Genomic DNA, 21574 nt, shown 5'->3' with positions numbered 1-21574 from the left:
CGCGGTCACACGACAAAGTGTAACACAGACTCGACAAACACACAAACAACCAGTGTTGCTGTCATTGTTTTGACTGGTCTGCGCCGTTTGCTTTTCGCAGTCCACGCAGATCACTGACCGACCAGTGTTGAGTTGGGGAAAAGCTCTTGTCAGTCCTCTTTCATGCCTGACCCAGCTTTCCGACCCTCGCACCCTTTCTCCATCCCCTCTGTTGGCCCATTTATACTCCCGTTCGGAATGGATCCCGTCTATGTATGCGTTCAGAACGCAAGCAAGTGTTCCAACCATTTCATACAGTAGAGGGAAGGGGATGGGGCAACCTTTTCTAACGACCTACACGGTCCCTCCGCAATCCTACATCCCCTTATACATCCATGTACGTCCATATTGACACAAACATGGGGACTGTAGAGCATTGGTTCTCAAAGTGGGGTCCGGGGACCCCCAGGGGTACTTGAGGGGATACCAGGGGGTCCCCAGCTAAATGATTTATAGGAACCAAATGGACCCTTATGTGTCTGTAACTCTGAGAGTGTACAAATGGAACCAAATGGACCCTAACGGGTCCATTTGGTTCCATTTGTACACTCTCAGAGTTACATTAACATTGATTTTACGATATGAATTGGGGTCCCAGAGATATAAATGCCATTAAATGGGGGTCTGTAGCCCTAATGCATGTCAAACTGGGGGTCCTTTAAATTAAAATGGATTAGAATCACTGCTAGAGAGCCGTAAAAAACCTTCTCTTACGGGGGTCCCTGGCTTATCTTTTCAAATAGGAGTCCGCGGGCTAATAAGTGTCAATTTGGGGGTCCTTGACATGAAAAAGTTTGAGAACCACTGCTGTAGAGGAGGTGACGTGGATGTATCGTCTGAGAAAGAGACACAAAGCGGAAAAAAGTGTAATCGGCGCCAACGCAGATAGCAGACCATAAAATATATAACTCTTAATATTCCTTCTACCTTATTCCGTCTTCGCTGTGTACTGTTTGATGTGTCCGTCTGGCATGGGATCACCACTGTCCCCATGGTTTCTTGCGGTATAGGCTCTATGCACAGCAGCCATATTGGGAATGAATTGGGCCCCTTCCTTACTTCCTTCACAGGTGTTACCAATAATACTAATTAAGACTCTGTTCCATTTAGTGTGGCATAGTGGTTGTCTTATTTTTTTTATGAACAGAGCCTTCATTAGTATCATCGGTAACACCTGTGAAGGAAGTAAGAAGAGGCCCAAGTTATTTCCAATATGGCTGCTGTGCATAGAGCCTATTGCACCTTACGGGTATATTGCGCCTACGTAAGCTTTCAGACAACATGCAACATGAAATGAACACAGAGTAAGGACGGATTATCTCCGTCCTGATCTTTATCCGCCGAGTATAATTGGGCCTTCTACCCTCACACCGTTGTCCATCCATCTGTCCCTGTCTTCCCCCTGTAGGAAGAAAGGGAACACACAGCTCTCTCCATTACTATTATTATTATTATTATTATTATTATTTTCTCATTTTAACACAGTGTTGTTGATGGATCTTGCTGACATTTGCAATCCAAGCAGGGAAATGAACTTGGAATGAAATGTTCCTTATTATTTTTATTTTTAAATTCACTCTTACTTTTACTCTTACAAATCTCTCCCCCCTCTCTCTCTCTCTCTCTCTCTCTCTCTCTCTCTCTCTCTCTCTCTCTCTCTCCCCCTCCCACATTAATGAGTTTTTTTTTCTTTCTTTGCACAACCGAAGCATGTGCTCCTTCATTGAATAAAAAAATATATACAGTACATAAAAAAAATATTATTTTATTTTATATTTTTCCAATGGGGGAATAATGTTCCAGACTAAGGTAACATAATGTAGAATATATTTAATATGAATCTTATATATAGAAACATGATGACTCTAGATCTTGTTGAGATACAGTATATCGATGTTTAGTCTACAAATGTGTATATGGTTAGCCTCTAGCCAGTTCTTACTCTCATTCGCTGACAATGTCTTGTACTTAACAGCAGCAAAAACCCCCCTAATCATTGACAGACTGTATTTTTTTATTTTCTCTTCTGTGCTGTTTTTGGTCTTGTTTTTTCAGCTGTTTATAATTTAATGTAATTTGTATTTTATTTTATTTTTTTGCTTTAAAGAATCACTTTGTAACAGCACTAGGTCTTAAGAATATTGTTTATATTGATCAGGGTTTCAAATCTGTACAGAAATAAAAGTTTTCAAGCCAATTGTAAATAGCACTAATGCCTCCCCTTTTCCCTCTAAAGAACTTCAAATGGATTACATCTCTAAACTTAAATAAAGATAATTGAAGTGCGTTGACTTTGTCACTATTGATTGCGTTACATATATAGAAGTACTGCATATATTGGAATGAAGTCTCATTTTTCTGGCACCCACAGTCATTTTGGAATTGTAAGAGATGTTTTTTTGTTAAAAGTGTTAAATATAGCTCTATAATCCCATATTAATCATTTCTATATAGTGTTTGTTAAAAGACCTGGAACGCGTCTGTGTCACACGCTATGAGCTTGTATATCTGCTATTTTTGAAAAATCGTGAAAAAATATTTTTTATATTTTTTTCAAAAAACTGTTAGGATTTAGAAAACATTTTAAGAATCGGACTCAGGCCTTAATGGGTTAAGTAACGGGTCTCCCCATCTCTCCAGCTGTTCAGTAAACAGAAAATATATGTTCAGGTCCTGTATATCAAGTTCATCCAATCAGCACAGAGAACCCATACAGGACACAGGATAAACAAGTGAAGATGGAAGCGATGAAACAGGAAGTGAGCAGACAAAATTGGATAAAAAAAAAATCAAAAGTGGGTTCTCTCTCCTGATTGGATGAAATTGGTGACCAACCAGAAATAGTATTTTATATTCATTAAAAAGCTGGAGAGACAGGGAGACTCTGGTTACTGAACCAACACTATACCAATGATTACCAAAAAAAACACGTTGTTTAAACAAAATATCACTTACAGCACCTTTAAAATGATTCGCAACCGATTGATTGATTGAGTACTTTATTAACAGTTTGCAAAAAGTACAGTGGTAAGATTATACAATGATGCTAAAAGGATACATGGGCAACTGGCTCAAAACTGGCTACTGGCAACTGGCTCAAAACACGTCGCGCTGCGACTTTGAGCTTGCTATTTTTGCTACTTTTGTGTGACAAAGAATGGCGAAGTAAGTACGGCATTCATTTAAGAAAAATACGGAGGTGTCTGCCCGACAGTATACAGTATGCAATGTGGCCCTCTGGAGCGAGTGTGGAAATATGGTGGCCCTCTCCATCAAAGTTGCCCACCCCTGCTAAAAGGATACACTGGATGAGGTTGTGAATCGGCCATCGGCTATTTTATTTATTTGTCATATTAATTTGTCTTATGATGACAAAGTACAGTATATACTTCATGTGGTTACGGTTGGCTCAGTCACCTTGTCCTTAGCAGAGCCTATGTTATTAAAATAACACACTAGTTTCTACAGTACATTGTGCATACTAAACACACTACATTCGAACGATGTGTCCAACCGAAAGTGTCGACGCAGCCTTTAGCCTTGATTGAAATTCTGGTTGGTGTTTCTCTTCTCCCCCTTGCCGTTCTCTCATCCCTCTCTCTCTCTCTCTCTCTCTCTCTCTCTCCTCCCCTTCCCTGCCTGCCCAGTCTTACTCTGTACACACAATGGACGTAGTGTGGGCTGGGTTATTCATGAATGCAACTATTCTTTTCTGCTGCGCAGACACACACACACACACACACACACACACACACACACACACACACACACACACACACACTGAGCGTGTGAGCAAAAACGTTGGACTGTTCTTTCTTTTTTTTTACTGTACCACTCAAGTCCCGGGACAGCTCGTTCTGTGTGTGTGTGTGTGTGTGTGTGTGTGTGTGTGTGTGTGTGTGTGTGTGTGTGTGTGTGTGTGTGTGTGTGTGTGTGTGTGTGCGTGTGCGGGCGTGTATGACATTAAACCATTCTCCCTTGGCTGTTACAGAGCTCTGGACAATAGAGCCATCTGTGAGTACAGATGGATTACTGTTTTAAAGATGGCCTCAGGCTCTGGTACAATGAGAGTTATCTTGTCTCATGACTTGTGTCATTAATATCAGATTTTGATATTTGAGGATAAGATAAGACTATGACCGCTGTTCCCAGTATAACAGATGCCTTGTAATCATATGACCATATATAATACCCAATATAGCAACCAAAAGGGCATATTTCTCCTGAAATAGTCACTCAAACATGAATGAATGAATGAAATCTTTATTTTGAACATGTTAAAATTAGGCATCAAAAAAGGCATAAAAAGGCATAAAAAATAAATGCATTGAGATCAAACATATGTGATTTCATATAAGTAGCCTTGGGAGCCAACGGTTCCAGAGCCATGTGGCCATAGTTCAGGGGCGTATCTCCTGTTTCCTTAGTGTGAGGCAGCTTAATATTCAAGAATCCCCCCTCCAACCCTTGATGCTGAGTGCCAAGAAGGGAGGCATTGGGTCTCATTTTCATAGTCTTTGTACGAGTCGGCCAGCGATTGAACCCGCGACCTCCCAGTCTCTCTCAGGGCAGGACACTAACCACAGGGCCACTGAGATGGTGATTGCATATGGCTGACACTCATCCCTCTATAATAAGAGGAACTACGGGTGCTTTCCGTCGACTAAATCATTACACATAAGTATCACCGTGTCATGTTTTGCTACATTTAATCTCTCTGTGGAGGTGCATGGGTGGCTCATTCAGGCTCAAACATGATTATGGTTTGTCATTCACTAAACATGGCATGGGTATCTCTGACTAAAGCCTGGCTTATACCTCGTCATGCGATGATGTTGGACACCAAAAATAGATGATCCACAAGCACAATGCATGTATTGTGAGCTTGTAGATCTGCTATTTTCGGCATGCGACAGCCGTGGCGTGGCAGAGCATACTGTAGATTAGGCATAAAGTAGATGGATTATTAACAGCCACTTGTCACTCTCTAATAGGGTGAAATGAAGCCAATCAGTGCAACTGCAAGTGTAGCAGGGTACACGTGCCTGAAGCCCAAGGTTCCAGATGGGAGACCCTGGTTCACTTCAAATCCAGTTTGTTTCATTGGGGTGCTGGTCTGCGTCCATGGGTAATATCCCACAGAGTATCTATTTGAAAACAGCACCACCAAGTGGTAGAAGAGGTTAGTCAAACAAACTGGACAGACAGTGGAGAGTCTCAGAACACAACCATTACAATTTGAACGTGCATGCGTGCGTGCGTGCATGTCTGTCTGCCTGCGTGCTTGCGCGTGTGTGTGCGTGTGTGTTGATCTCATGCATTTTGGCAGTTCATTCTAAACAGAAAAAACTTTCACACCACAATCCAATAATGTGTTATTAACCACCTAATGAATTTCCTTTAGAAGGACTTTAAACAAAGATAAAATAAGGAAGTTGTACAATATATTCTCAGTCAATCCTTAAGGTGGTGAGAAACTGCGTAAACATCTAGTAAATAATGACAAAAAGGAGATGGTTGTGTATTTCTGCATTAAAAACATGAGAGGTGTCTTGATACCAAACCCCAGATATACAAACAACTCCTAATGTACTGTATTTCTTTGTATACTGTAGATGTGGGGATGTGAATTCTGAATCCCGGAACCCATGAAAATAATATTTTATAAAAAAGACTTTGGGTAAAGGAAGCACCTCAGATGTCCAGTCACAATAAGTAAGCCTTTCCGAGCCATGTGGCACATCTCCTGTTTCTATAGCGTGAGGCAGCTTGGTGTACCCCCCGGACATGACGCCAGTATGTCGCAGAGACTCACTCCCAATCTAACCCCTGATGCTGAGTGCCAAGCAGGGAGGCATTGGGTCCCATTTGTACAGTCTTTGGTATGACCCGGCCGGCCAAGGATTGAACATTTAACCTCCCAATCCCAGGGCGAACACACTAAACCACAAGGCCACTGAGCTGGTATCCAGTCACCATGGGCCCCCATAATATATAGCTCTGGCCCCCAATGAATCATTATCACTTTCCATCAGTGGTGTAAAGTACCTAAGTACATTTACTCAAGTACGGTGTAACAGAGAGGACCTCTGTTACTATGTTAAACATGTACTTGAACCCTTATTAATTGAACAATATTTGCACAGCATATGGACACTTTAGATATTGGCACTTTAATTATTTGCACAGTTGTATTTGGCACAGTCCTGATTTTATTGTTGATTGAATACATTTGTAACTGAACATTTGAATTGTGTTTCCTGTTTGTTGGGCTGGCCACTCAGCTTTGTAGTTCCATCTGGAGACAAATGTTTAGTGGTAGTCAGGAGGGGCAATGCAATGTGTAGAATAGAATGAGGGCAATAGAGACTTGAGTGCAATATGTATGGTGTAAGATAGGTAATGTTGAGTGATGATTGGAATCTTAACAGTTACTGTTCAAGTGGAGCTGTTCTGTCCAGTGTAATTGGGCTGGACCAAGTCAGAATGGCAGAGGGGGGTTGTGATGTGTTTTAGAGTTGCTTATGGTTGTAGTAGAGGGGAAAGAGTATTTTGTAGTTCAGTCAGTTTGAATATACTTGTGGGGGTTAAGGGTATTTAAGTATTTATGGTGTGTTTATTTATGTATTGTATGTTATGCTCTGAGTTAGAACACCCCTTATAATGGTATAGTCCAGGCTGGCTCATTAGCTCAGCTGAGCATAAAAGGCAGTCACTTGCAACTATTGAGAGAGGTCTGTTGAGGGTGGAGCGCTTCTATGTGATGTCCATGTTCCTGTATGTATTTCTGGTGAATAAATACACCTTCTGGTTGCAACCTAGTACCTGGCTCTGTACTGATTTCCAGTCGCTAAATGGCACATCCTCACATACGGTATTTAAGTAAAATTATGAGCTCTTTTTAGCGGCGCGGATCCTGCTCTATATACCATATTCACACGCCGGCCATATTGGAATTTAACATTGAAAGTGCCGCCACCCGGGGTGGCTACTTTCATTGACTTCATAGAAACATGGCCGCCGTGTGAATATGGTCTATACCTGACTTTGTCCGTGTTCACCGTCAATGTTCTGATTGGTCAGACCCGTCAACGTTCTGATTGGTCAGACCCGTCAACAAAGTGATTGGTCAAGCTTCACGTGACTGGCTATAAACACATATCGATGACAAAATGTATCAAGGCGCTGCTACCTTCACACAGGGTGTGATTTTTTACTTTACTTTCCAATATTCAGTACTTCTACTCATACTCCACTACATCTCAGAGACAAATATTATACTCCGCTACAATTATTTGAAAACTTTAGTTGCTAGATACTTTGTAGATTTTACAAAACATACATTACCCACTTCAGCCCTATATACATTTTGACCATTTGAAAATAGCCGATCTACAAGCTCACAATGAGCTTGTAGATCTGCTATTTTCAAAAGACTTTATACATTTCAAAACTTGTGATAATGAGTACTTTCTACTTTTGGTACATAAAAGTACATTTTGATACCAATACTTTTGTACTTTTACTAAAGCAAATTTTGAATTCCGGACTTAAGTGAAAAATGTGAATACTTTTTCCAACCACTGCTTTTGTCATTGCTTTATTTGCCTGTGTGATGATGACCATTTTGCTCATCAACTAGTTGCAGCAATGTCACCACTAGATGTCACTCTGACCCCAGTAACCGCAGCACTATGTATACCAGGTGGCCAGGATTAACAAGGCTTTGAGAGTTGCTGTGCAACTAAGCCTGCTGTATTTGTCCGCTCTCTTGCACTGCCTGTTCTATACAAGTCTATACAGTTAGTTATCAACAGATGATGGCAGCCACTACTACACAGCAAACCGTCTATTTATCTCTTTGCCTGCGGCTACAGCCATGGTCCCCTTCCTCAGTAGCATTTCTACTTGCCAAATGAAAAAGCAGTAACAGTAGAGGTGAACAGAGAGCTTACCCTTCATTTTATCTGTTAATGTGCACTCAGCACAGCACTTCACAACATTTGTTTACATTTAGTATACAATCATTACTATCCAGATGCAAAAAAAACATTTTGTCCTGGATGACATGTACAAAGAATAGCTGAAAATAGTGTCAACCCTCTAAATCAGTGCTTCTCAACCTGTGGGTCGGGACCCCCAGGGGGGTCCCCACATGATTTTGGGGGGTCCCCAGATGACAGTAAAGTGATAGTTTAAGGACTTCTAAGCCCTCTAACACCCTAAACAAATTATAATAATAAAGTAAATCGAAATTAAGTAATCAACAAACTATACTATTAAAACTGGTCAAACATTGGCCAAATTGTCAAATAATATAAGAAAGAGAAGGGAAAAAAAGAATAGCCGATCCACAAGCTCACAACGCCTCACGTTGCAAGGCGTTGTGAGCTTGTAGATCTGATATTTTCACAATATTTATGGAACCGAGTCAAACTAAATGTAATGCCTCAACTCCCACAGTTCCAAGTGTTTGTCAGGTTGGGGGGGGGGGGGTCCCCAGTTCAAATATGATTGTTTTGGGGGGTGTTGGCCTGAAAAGTGTTGAGAACCCATTGCTCTAAATAGAAAATACAATTATCCACCACTAAGCACAATGACATAACCAGGAGTGAAAAGAAGTCATGGGGAGCAGCAGTGTCCAATTAAACCTCCAGTCACTGACTGGCTTCTTTTTTTATCAAAGCAGTGCAGAGGTCAGCAGTAGCCCAGTGCCTGCTTTCCCCCCACAGACAGTCTGATATCAAGGATTATTCTGCAGTCCAAGGCTAAGCAGATAGTACTGTAGCCGTATGCAGACAGAGGCAACGTAAGTTAGAAATATCACACACACACACGCACGCACGCACGCACGCACACGCGCACGCGCACACGCACACGCACACGCACGCACACACACACACACACACACACACACACACACACACACACACATGTTTGTATTACTATACTTGTGAGGACCATCAACACTTTAGGACAGCCATGTTATGAATGCCATTTAAAAATAATAATTGTCATTTTTAACCGTAAGCCTAAAGCCGAAAAACAGCAGATCTACAAGCCCACAAGGCGTCGCGCTGCGACGCGTTGTGAGCTTATAGATCAGCTGTTTTTCAGTGCATGACACTGGTGCGCAATTCCAATCCCTAAACCTAACCTCTAAATGTCTAATCCTGACCTGAATGTTTTCCTAATTGTAAACGTATCCTCGTAACGTGTCCTCGCAGGTATAGTAATACAAACACAATCACACACACACACGCACGCACGCACGCACGCACCCACGCACACGCACACGCACACGCACGCACACGCGCACACACACACTGTATCAAAGAAAAATCAGGCTTAAGAGGTGGTAAGCTCCACTGTTGTATGTAGTCAGAGCATCATGTACATTATTTTGGTTTGAGCTCTGGTGATTTATAGCAGTGATTCTCAAAGTGGCCCCATGGGTCTTTGGGGGGGTTTCAGAAGGTCCCCAGCTAAATGAGGAACAGTTTAACCGCTTTAACCCTATTTTATACTCAATAGCCCATCTACAAGCTCACAACGAATCACGATGTGCCACGCTGTGAGCTTGTAGATCTGCAACTTTTGAACAATGTTGACAAATATTGATGAATATTGACAAAACCTGACATAAAATCTTTTCAAATGGGGGTGTGCAGTCAAATACATATCAATTTAAGGGTCCTTGACATGAAAATGTTTGAGAACCACTGATTTACAGCACTGTATGTATACAGTAGTTGAGTGTATTTATATACCCAGTATATCCTTATGTCACTGGGTTTTATAATCCTTCTTATATAAATGGACTCTTTTCATCCTGAATGGGACAGAGAGAGAGAGAGAGGAGAGAGAGAGAGTTGAGTAGAGCGAGAGAGAGACAGAGAGAGAGAGAGAGGGGGGAGAGAGAGAGAGGAAGCTGTATCTAAATAAAACAGGAAGTCAGCGATGTGCATTGACATGGAGAGGACGTGAAATTACAACTTAATGTACCTCTACTAGGCAAGAAGACCGAACGCACATCTTGTTTGCATTCCGCCAAAAGCAGACATGCATAAACACATACAAATGAGTCATACTGTATGTTACATCATTAGCTCAGCTCATCAAGCTTGGTCATCTGAACTGAATAAGACACATCATCAACAGCATTTTAACCAGGACCAGAAGAGACACTTGCAATTAGAGAATGAAAGAAAGAATATGAAAAATTCAAAAGTCAGGCAGAAACCTTGCAGCTCCATATTTCATCCTTCAACGTTTTTTCATAAATGAATGCCTTATTTTATAACTTGTTGTATGACAGTGTCACACTAAAGTAAGGTGTTTTGTACGTTTTTGTTTACCACTGCATAGTGGAAGGACTAGATGATCAAAAATGATGTCTGCATAAGAGGGATCAGCAGAGCATTACTGCTACTGCTACTGCTCATTTAAAGCGGCGCTATGTATCTTTTTTTAATGAATAAAATGTAATTTTGTCCAATCTGTATGGTAGAGTATGTTAATACAATATAACGTATACAATTGGGGTGATTGTATTTTGTCTCCCTACTCTTCTATTGAGACATTTAGATCGTGTCAAAGGTCATGTCTCACCTAGACACAGGATCTGACACAAATTTTGACCTGATGGTCAAGATTCAATTTATCCCTTGAGCAAGCAGGCAAGCTCTCTATTAGCTCAATGGTAAAATTGTCAGCACGTGCAACAGAATAGTTACACAGACCTGTCCATTTGGAGACCCCTCAAGGAAACCACAGGGTCCCTGGCCCATCATCTAATCCTTCATTCTGCAGCGGTTGTCAAATTCAACAACTTAAACCCTGTATACTTCGTTGAACAGGGTCTGTACTTGGTCCCCACCTTTTGTCCCTCTACACCAAATCTCATTTCCTATCTACAAGCTCACAACGCACCGCGTTGTGACACATTTTGAGATTGTAGATCTGTTATTTGAACCAAATGCTCGCCTGTTATGACATGCCCAGAATGGTGACGGTGACGCGAGGGTTCATGTGGTTATTGGAGTTTGGACAACTGTTATATCAGCTGACAACTGATCTGCAAGCTCACGACATGTTGTGATTTTTTTTTAACAAATCAACCCCTGCCTAACATTATCATCAGAAACTAAACACTTTACAAACTCAAAAACGATAGTGAAAGTGTGGTCTGTACCTCGTGAACTTCAAACTAAGAACAAACTGTTCTGTCCATTAAAGGTTATAGGGTTCAAAAGGTTGGGGGTCAGGGTAAAAGAAAATCGATTACAGCTCAGGAACAGTTAAAGATAGAAACAGGTTTATGTTGATCATTTTCTTATTCAGATAAACACAAATAATAAAAGCACCCCAAAATATGTCGCTGACACAAATGCTCACCCAACTGTTCCAAAGTATTCTAGCATCAATACAGGGAGTATATCGACTCTAGCCACACACACACACACACACACACACACACACACACACACACACACACACACACACACACACACACACACACACACACACACACACACACACACACACACACCAACAACAATGATAAAACAACATTTTAATATTAATGCACCATCTCCTATTTCTCTTCAGGTTCAGCAGTCTTCTTCTCATCTCTTTCGGTTTTCTAGCAACATCTGTAATGGATAGGCCTGGGCTCTCACATTTGAAATTGACCGGGGCCAGGCATATCTAAAGAAAGGGTGGGAAATAGCACCATGGTCATTTGCTGCTCATTTACTCAGCCTATAAGTACATAACTCAAAAACTCCACTTATTGTTCAAATACACTGTAGGCTACTTTGACAGGTTCTACATTCTGGACGTTTCTCTACAAAGTCAAATGCAAATGCTGACTGTTAGGCAGATGTCAAACTAGGTCCTTAACCTCTTGACCTTATAGCTTAGAGGTGAGCTATTTTTAAAACATGGCCTATACCTAAATCAATAGCCTACATGATGAGTGAAGGTATTGTTAAAATAAATTGCCCATCAGTGTGTCTTCAAAATGGTCATGTAACATGACTTGTAGACTACTGTATGATCCCTCTAGCTCAGTGCTTCCCAAACGTTTTTGCTCAGACCTAAAAGAGAAATTAGACGTTTGCCCCAAACTAGTGAAAATAGCAGATCTACAAGCTCACAACATGGCGCGAAAACGTTTTTTTAATTTTTTATTTATGGAAATTATTAGATTTTTTTGATTTCATCTAATGGAATTGTTTTTAATTGATGAAAAGTTGTGATTTTTTTTGGATAATATATATATATATATATATATACATTATTATTTTTTAATGTACGAAATTAAAAAAGGGGATATTTACTCGTGACCCATACAAACTAGTCTGCGACCCAAACATGAGTCCCGACCCACTGATTGGGAAACAGTGCTCTAGCTCTAGAACGCTACCCTGGGACAGAAATCCAGAATGACCAGTGATTTCGTCATGAGAGATAGGCTATATATAGACATCATTTGACAAGACTGTTTACAGAAGAGTAGATTCCTATGCGCTCTGCTGCTCTGTAAGGCCACGTGTTCATTTACTTAACGTGGAAAAAAATAAGGCTTGTTCCTTCCTTTGTGTCAATGCATATATATGCATATATATATATGGCTAATTGAGAACATAAATAGCGGCCACAACCTACGATTTAAATAGCCTATTTTCTGTGGTGGAAAGTAACTAAGTACATTTACTCAAGTACTATATTTAAGTAGCCTACAACTTTCAGGTAGGCCTACTTTTACTTTACTGGAGTAGCCCAATTTCCTAACTTTTACTTCTACTCCACTACATCTCTGAGGAAAATATTGTACTTTTACTCCACTACAATTATTTGAAAACTTTAGTTTCTAAAAGTTACTTCGTAAATTTAGAGTTTTATCACAAAACATACATATTATCAACCACTTTATGCTCTATAATATATTTCCTGTGATCTAGCGCTGTGACCTACAAGCTCACAGTCACATTGCTACTGTTGTGAGCTTGTAGATCTGCTATTTTCAAAAGATTGTTATACATTTTGAAAACGTGACCTTCTGCATAATCAGTACATTGACTTTAGGCTACGTATATTTTGATGCCAACACTTTTTGTACTTTTACTAGAGTAAATTCTGAATACCAGACTTTTACTTGTAAAGGAGTATTTCTATGGTGGTATTGATAGCCTATATTTTACTCAAGTAAAACATGTGAGTAGCCTACATGACATCTTCCATCACTGGTCTGGTTGTCAGTTCCTTAGAAAAAGTTGCAGAGCGCGGAGCACTGACCTGACCGTTCAGCTCTACTATATGATTTATGAATGAATAATCCGAGGCTATAGCCTATGCTGAAATAACATTTCTTTATCCTGTGGTAAAATACCTAATAGTACGTTAACGTCTCATGCAATGGCAAACATATAACCTACCGTTAGTAGGCCTACGGTTGACATAACTTTTTTTGTGTGGATATTATGTAATTAAACGCAAAAATCTATCAAATCTGCAATCTTCTCAATCCTGAGACTGAGAGAGTCGAGAGAAGGTAGTGTCACGCTTTGGTTTCTGGAACAGCATCATGCTATATATTCTACAGAAGGCGCACACTCCACAAATCAGTAATGTCAATTACATGCAAAAGAAATAACCACGATAGCCTATTAATGTTGGTCGTTATCATTACCTGCCATCCCTCGCCAGTGTTGCCATATTCTGCGACAGAAATAAGCAACCATTTGGTCTAAGAAAACAAGCCCAAAAGAAGCGACACGGCTATTTGAAAATAGGTAGCTGATAATACAAACTCACAATATCTGAAATATTTTCAGATGGAGGGTCTGCGGACAAATACATTAATATGAATGAAAATGTTTGAGAACCACTGGTTTAAACAACACAAACAAGCCCAAAAAAACCGCAACTACCAATATTTACAAGCAACAAGAAGCCCAAAGTCGCTTATAATAAGCCGACATGGCAACGCTGTTTGACGCTCTTGATAGACTGTTTTGATGAACATTACAGCCCCGCCCACCCCCGGGCTCACCCCCATTTCCACTCCGTCGTACGACGGTGTCGCTTGCCGAAAATAGCTGATCTACAAGCTCACGGCGCGTCGTGAACAATATGTCCATGGTTGTGAGCGTGCGTCAGTTTCGCGCAAGCGACACAGTCGTACGGCGAAGTACAATTTTGAGCTGAGTGTTCACTCAGAACAGCTTCACGGGACATGGTGGGCAAAAGGGTAACTAACAGGAAGACTCGCCCCAAAACACGCTCGCCCCCATTTCTTTCGCGGACCAGCGGTTGTTGTATTCTTGTATTTGTTTTACTAAGGATAAGGTTAGGAAAGGAATAAGGTTAGGTTTAGACATAGTTTACTGAGGTTACATTCAGGAGTAAGGTTAGGTTTAGGCATAGTTGTTACTAGTGTTTTACTGAGGTTACTTTTAGGAATAAGGTTGTGTTTAGACCGTTTACTTTACTGAGGTTACGTTTAGGAATACCAGGTGAATACCGCCGTATTTGCCCCAGGGCGACTGTGTTTTGGGCGAGTGTTTTGGTATTCGGGCAAAACAGTAATAACAGAATGCCAGACATTTCACCTCTTATTGCGCAGACATAAACAAATAAGAAAAGCCAACATTTTTTTGCCAGAACGATGCGCTAAACCCAACATGTTTTGAAACACAAATACACTCGTCATTGCAAGATATCTACAATTATTTCATGGGTCTTCAATAGGGGGTCCTCAGAGATACTACAGGGGGGGCACCAAATCTGTGTGTGATAGGGACTATCATATGTTTTCTACATTAACCACTTAAGCCCTAGCATCCCTATTCTGGGGGGGACATTAGTCGTAAAATAGCAAATCTACAAGCTCAGAGCTTGATCGGCTATTTTCGGGAAAGAGGTTTGGTCTACAGGGGGAAAAAACAGTGGACCAAGTACCAGGCCAAAAGGTCAAGTTTACAAAGTATTGAGGTTCTAAGTCGTTAAATGTCTGAAACACATCACATGAATCCAATATGTAGTGGGGGTCCCTGCTTCATCTCTCTCTCAGCTAAGGGGTCCTTGGCCTGAAAAACATTGAAGACCCCTGCTAGGTGCCTACAGTAAACCCCCCCCCCCCCCCCCCCTCTCCCCCACCACCACCACCACACACACACACACCCCTATCAAGTGACAGTTCATTGTTGCTGCAATTCGCACGCCAACATGATTTTGTCATGAAACTTCCATTTGTCATTCACTGTGCAGACCCATTTAATCAAAAACATTTATCGTGAAACTTTTGGAAAACAAAACTAATTTAGTCCTGCCTTTAAAACAAAATAAAAAAGAGATTTATTACAAAATGTTTATTGACATCATAAGCAATTTAAATTCCAACAATAAACAAGGCATTTTTTTTTTCCTTTTTGAAATAACAGTGGTACTCAAAAGAACATTAAGTTGAATACGTCAATTTTGATATATGCCATGAAAAAAAGAACACAGGGAAAAGACACACTCAGACTGAACTCAAAGTTTTTTTGTGCTGTGCACCTCTAGCTAGGGTAAATACTGTAAGCCCACCTGTCCCTGGGCCATTCTACAACCCCTTCAACTGTACCAGGTGGGATAGTGGTCTAGGAACTACCACTGGAAAATATAAGACTGGCAGAAAGATACAGACACGTTACTTTTGTAGTGTTAACTATACAAAAACGGAGAAAAAAACAACTGTACAGCTTAAAAATAACTGATATACACAGCCTTTTCATTTTATGTTTTTTTCCCCCAACATACTAACTCTTTTTTTTTATCCATTAAGTGAAGTGTGTACAAGTGGATTAAATGCTTTATAAACAAGGAACTGAGCACAATATGTAACGGAATCTACTCGTCATCATCGTCGTCTTCATCCTCATCTTCGTCATCATCCTCATCGTCGTCATCATCATCATCCATCTTCTTCTCCACCACCTTGGCTGGGGCTTTCGTCGCAGCTGGTACACTGCCTGGTTTGCCCTTGGCGCGGTAGATTGCAACTTCCTGTGGTGAGGGAATGAAATATAAGTTATTCTATGAACACTGCCTTAACAACTTGAGCCATGTGTATGTTTTACAGCTCCTTGCCATCAATACACTGAATGCAGAGTGACCAGTGGCGTGCACAGACATTTTGAGGGGCAGGTGCTCAAGTAAATTATACTTTTTTTTGTTTACTTGGTCTGCTCTTTTTTCCCTCTACACCCATACCTCTTTGCCAAAAATAGCCGATCTACAAGCCCACAACGCCTCGCGTGGGCTTGTAGATCTGCTATTTTTGGCTAAAGTTCTCCTCAGAAAAGGGATGGTAGGTTTCGAGTGGTTATGGTAAAAAGAAAAATCATATCACATAAAGATTTGGCGGACCCCCTGTAGTAACTCTGAGGACCCCCTGTTGAAGACCCCTGCTGTAAACTGAAAAAAAAACAACGTTTTTTTCTTCTTTTTTTCAAAAGGGCACTTCTGGTCAAGAGGGCAAAGGGCAGGTGCTCTAGAGCCACCTAGAGTCTATCTGTGCACGTCCCTGACCATGTCAACCATTTATTTACCTTCTCATACTTCTCCTTCAGTTTAGCGGCCTTCTTCTCAAAGGGCACCTTATCCTCTGATGAGGTGCCGTTCCACATCTCTCCCAGCTTCTTGGCGACATCTCCAATGGTCAGACCAGGGGTCTCACCTTTGACCTTGGGGCGGTACTCCGCGCAGAAGATGAAGAAGGCAGATCTGAAGAAAAGGGCAAGAACAGTGAGCGGGGCTGTGGCAGCAGCTGTCACTTGTCACAACCTAACAACATGAACCCTAGCGCCCCCATTCTGGGCATGCCGCAATATGCAAACATTTGGTGATAATAGATAAACTTTTGACGAGAACAGTAGATTTACAAGCTCGCAAAAGCGCCACCATTCAGGCAAAGCGATATGGTGTAGAGGGAAAAAAGGATAGATCCCGGTTCAACAAAGTATTTAGGGTTTAAGTGTTTAAAACAGTCTCTTGCATTGTAGATGAGGCTCAGTCAAAAGGAAATGTTGACAGCTGCACTCACGGGGGTCTCTTGGGGGCATTGGGGTCCTTGAACCGCTTCTTCTTCTCTCCCTTGGGTGGAATATAGGACTTCATCTCCCTCTCATATCGCACCTTGTCCAGTTTGGCAAGGTCCTCAAACTTGCCCTTCTCCTTGGGAGACATGGTCTGAAAGGCATACAACATGACAATTAAGGCACTCCATGCAGAATACCCATGGTTTAGTCTAATAGTAGATGTATCCTACTAGCTACATCAGGTGTGCAATGATCTACTTGTACAGTATGCAATTTGGGATATCTACAAAAATATGCCTCTAGAATCCACAAGGACAGTATAACAATCTGAATTGCATGATTGCCAAGCACAATATTCATGCAATTAATTGCCTTCGGCATATGAAGCTGTGACATCCAAAAATAAATTCAAATTTGTGTAACTTCTCACTGCATAACATACTGTATGTTGGCATATGTAGCTGCAATGATCCCATATTATGTAGTCTACAATTTAGATAGCAAGGGAAAAGGTGACACGTCTGTACAAACTAGCCCATGACATTTCCTCCCTCTTCCTACCTTCCATCTCTCAGAGCACTTCTTGGAAAACTCTGCAAAGTTGACTGATGCTTCTGGGTGCTTTTTCTTGTGTTCCTCCCGACAGGTCTGAACAAAGTAGGCATAAGAGGACATCTTCCCCCTCGGCTTGGTTGGATCTTTACCCATCTTGATAATCAGTACCTTAAAAACAAATATGGCTATTTTTAATAAAATGTCAATCAAGTAATATAATTACATTACAATCATCACACCTACTCTTATTATTCTTAAGTCTTATTTAGGGTTGAATATGTAGATAGAACTGGATTGCTCATTTATGTACACTTTATTTGAGTTATGTGCTTTTGTGTCCAACTATACTGTACTCCTCACTATTATCAATTTACAACATAAGAGGACCCTTTCAGGTTCAAGTTTATTTTTTATTTTTATGGAAGCATTGTTACCCCCACATATTCGTAATATGTATTTATCATAAAGCCTACAGCACATGTTCAGATGTGCACCAAAGTAGATCATGTATCCAGTATCCACTATTAATGGACTATGGCCTACAATTTGATCTCCCCTCCCCGCTGTCAAACCACTACAGTCAGTTAAACATAGACCATTAAATAAACACATCCGGTTCTGGAGGGTCCGATGGAAAATATGTTATGAAAACGACCATCTTGTCATTGTTGTTTTCCTTTTCTATCGTCATAACGTGGAATGCCTTCTTAATAAGCCTCAGTGGTCACTGGCTGTCAACCCTTAAGATCATCGTTTCAGACATGACGACACATTTTCACTAGGAACATTACTAGTACTTCTATTGTAACTGTTTCCTCATAACTAGAACATAAAGCGAGCCGTTAAAGTCACTTTCACTGCGCTACACTATAAAAGTTTATGAAGTTCAAGAGTAGAGCACAAATTACTTGGGATGACTTCTCTCGGCAATTATGTTTAAAAACCCCAAAGTGTTATAAATAAAGCAACAGCATTGTGAATGTGCATAACTTTTGCTTCAGTAAACGTTTGATAAAGCAAAAAGAATTACAAAGAGACGACAAATGTGTTTATTTAAAAAAAAAAAAAAAACAATAAACCTCTTAATTTCTTATTACGTGATCATCAAATCTTGATGTATGACGATGACGAATCATCTTTCCTTTCAGTAGAGTACAAAGTCGATATTTTCTTTCAAATCCGATCAAAATTCGGCATATTTCATAATAACTCCATATCCACCGTTAACCGCTATTGCAACTCGCAAGTAACGTGTGGAGTCTGAACTATAGCAATGGCGCATAGGCTTCTCGTTGAGGAAAAAGGAGGTCAAACACGACGGCAATATTTCTTCTTCCATTTTGGGAGAAAGGCTTCTTCGTGAAAGAAAGTCCCCCTCAAATGTCTCCCTCCGGCTTCATGTTCGGTTTTTAAATCGACAAACACGTCCAAAACGCCCGCGACGCTGACAACAAATTTCCCCGGTAGAATCCCATTGCACTGACCGTGTTGTATAGTAATACACTGGGCTTGTGTTGTAGTGAGTTGGTTCCTATGAGCGCGGAATGGCCGCTTGTCTTCATCCACTAACATGGAGAATATGGCTCCTTGTCTTTGTGTCAGCGGCTCACTGCAATAGAGGGCAGAGCGACCTGCGGCGGACCCACCTCTTTTCAAACTGCGATTTCGACACTTTAAAATGATCGGAAAAATAACACGATGGCATCGTTGCAATGATGAAAGATTGAACTTTTTTTCTCTGTTATTACATTTCATAGTTTGTCATTTGTTTCGTTAGAAAACCCGGTTAGAAAAAGTTGGACCGCAACTGCGCCTCTCCCGTTCGCCTCGACTGCCTTGTTTCCTATGCGAATACAGTCAGCCATTACAGTAAAGCGCAGATTCTCGGGGATTTTTTTTTTTCATCGTTTTTACTTGTCATTTAGGTCAAACAACTCAACCTATGTATATATTCGGAGATGTTGTGTCTTTTTCCCCACGTTTCACATTTATCTAAATTCTCATGCTTTTTCCCCAGTGTTCACCATTTATACAGGCGTTCAGCCTCGCAATATATACACTGCAATGCCAATGGCTTTAGCATTGTAAGTTAGCTAACCGTGTTGAGCGCTGTACCCAGTTGTCCGCTCGACATTCCCTGATTTTTCACACGATAACTACCACGCGATTCACCACGATACTGGGCAAAACATATGACAACAATATTAAAAATTATTATTATTCACAAAAATCTACATTTTGACCAGAGCCGTTGAATAGTTGCCATTTTAACATTAAAGCTCCCTCGTCCACACTCCCCAGTCAGTCGGAGTCATGTATCTGCTCAGCGAAATTAATCATTTTCTTTTTTTTTTCTGACGTTCCGTCAAAACGAAAAAAATCAAAACTGCAAAAGCCATTACGTTTGAGTTAGATAAACGTGTGACTACGATTTTTCAAGAATGTTATCGCCGTTTTCATCCTGATCCCGACACTTATTTGGATTGTCTGGTTTATGGGATATACTTACCACTAGGTGTAATGTTCTGTATGTATCTCAATGCTGCTCTGCAATGGCTGTGTGAGAGAACAAACAGCAGCGGTACGCAGTGTCTTCAGCCCCACACTCTCTAACGTTACTCCCGGTGGGGCTCGCGTCCCATTGGCCGGCGCCCCGAGTAGCGCCAGTACTTGCCAGATTGTGCGAGAGAAAGAAGCAACCCATGTCTATGAAAACAAGCCCAAAAGAAGCGAAGACTTGGCTCGATTTACACGCTCACAACAAGACGCGACGCGTTGTGAGCTTGTAGATCTGCTATTTTCAATAACAACAAAATTGCATTATTTAAAAAAAGAATCTTTACGAAAAAAAGGTAATTTGGGAATATTCTTTGAAACTTTCTTTAACAACACAAATCTTGCGTGGGGGTCCCACTCCCTGGCACGAAATATTTTCAGATGGGGGTCCGTGGACTAATACATATTCATCTGGGGGTTCTTAACATGAAAATGTTTGAGAACCACTGGTTTAAAAACAACATTAGGAAACAAGCCCAAATAAGCAACTACACTTCTGAAACAAGCCCAAAATCGCTTATAATAAGCGGACATGGCGACATGGAGTAGCGCCCGCGCGATTGGACGGACGCTTTTCATTGTTCTAATAGAACACGAGGCGCCATTGGTTCGCCTTTGTGAAACGTCATTTAGCTTTTCGGGAGCGCGTGGATACGAAAACAAATCGCTCCAAAGCAGCACGCTGGTAGTAGTAGTAGTGAGTGTTTTGCCATAGTATTGAATTCACTGCTATGGAGAGCCCCAGTGTAGTACAGTAGGCAAGGAGTACATGAATGAGACCATGTACAGTGGAGCGCCTGGTGACAAAACCACTTGTACGACTGTGACGGGAGTGTGTTGGTGGGCGTTTCCTCTACCATCAACCAACACTATTGTCCATTCACCTCAACCATTGTAATTAGTACTTTGATTACATAAAAAAAAGAAGATCGTGTTTTTGAAATTTTAATCTGGAGAGTGAATGCTAAATCTGTTTTGAGCACATTGGGGACCTGTCCAATGTGAATGTTTACATAATTTGGCAATGATTTGAATCCCAAAAATATTGTAATAGCCTATGTAGAGACAGCTTGCATTCGTTTTTAACCACTTAAATCCCATATGGGTAACCGGAGTCCCTCAATACTCAATACTATTGTCTTTTCTGTTATTGCGGGGAAAGCTTTCGCTGAAAATAGCCGATGGACAAGTTCACAATGCAATGCACGCCCTACATTGTGAGCCTGTCGATCTGCTATTTTCAGCTAAAGCTTTCCCCACAATACCGATGCTGGGGTTCAAGTGGTTAAACCATTTTGGCCTTGGGTTTACATTCCATGGCCCATGAGAAAGCAAAA

At 41.0% G+C, this 21574-nt stretch overlaps 1 protein-coding gene and 1 long non-coding RNA gene across 3 annotated transcripts; both read right to left on the bottom strand.

Annotated features, from left to right (window-relative positions):
- Window positions 1-284: 284 nt before the first annotated feature.
- On the bottom strand, window positions 285-2320 carry LOC311056948. The gene is made up of 3 exons (XR_014601933.1): window positions 1282-2320; window positions 863-1052; window positions 285-421 (listed from the first exon to the last, which is right to left on the bottom strand). It is a non-coding gene; the product is annotated as an uncharacterized lncRNA (long non-coding RNA).
- Window positions 2321-15401: 13081 nt separating this feature from the next.
- Window positions 15402-20284, bottom strand: hmgb1a (high mobility group box 1a). 2 transcript variants are annotated; one of them, XM_084074973.1, is made up of 5 exons: window positions 20191-20284; window positions 17688-17849; window positions 17132-17277; window positions 16638-16812; window positions 15402-16092 (listed from the first exon to the last, which is right to left on the bottom strand). In XM_084074973.1, exons 2-5 carry the CDS (start codon window positions 17832-17834, stop codon window positions 15937-15939), a joined length of 624 nt encoding a protein of 207 aa, XP_083931099.1. In that variant the 5' UTR covers window positions 17835-17849; window positions 20191-20284; the 3' UTR covers window positions 15402-15936. The 2 variants fall into 2 exon arrangements, with proteins under 2 accessions (XP_083931099.1, XP_083931098.1); XM_084074972.1 differs by lacking the exon at window positions 20191-20284 and adding an exon at window positions 19166-19183.
- Between the last annotated feature and the right edge of the window lie 1290 nt (window positions 20285-21574).

Source organism: Gymnoscopelus microlampas, assembly GCF_963454915.1.
Source record: "Gymnoscopelus microlampas genome assembly, chromosome: 12".
NCBI lineage: Eukaryota > Metazoa > Chordata > Actinopteri > Myctophiformes > Myctophidae > Gymnoscopelus > Gymnoscopelus microlampas.
Note: the sequence above shows the minus strand (reverse complement) of the source record. Positions and strands in the feature narration are given on the sequence as shown.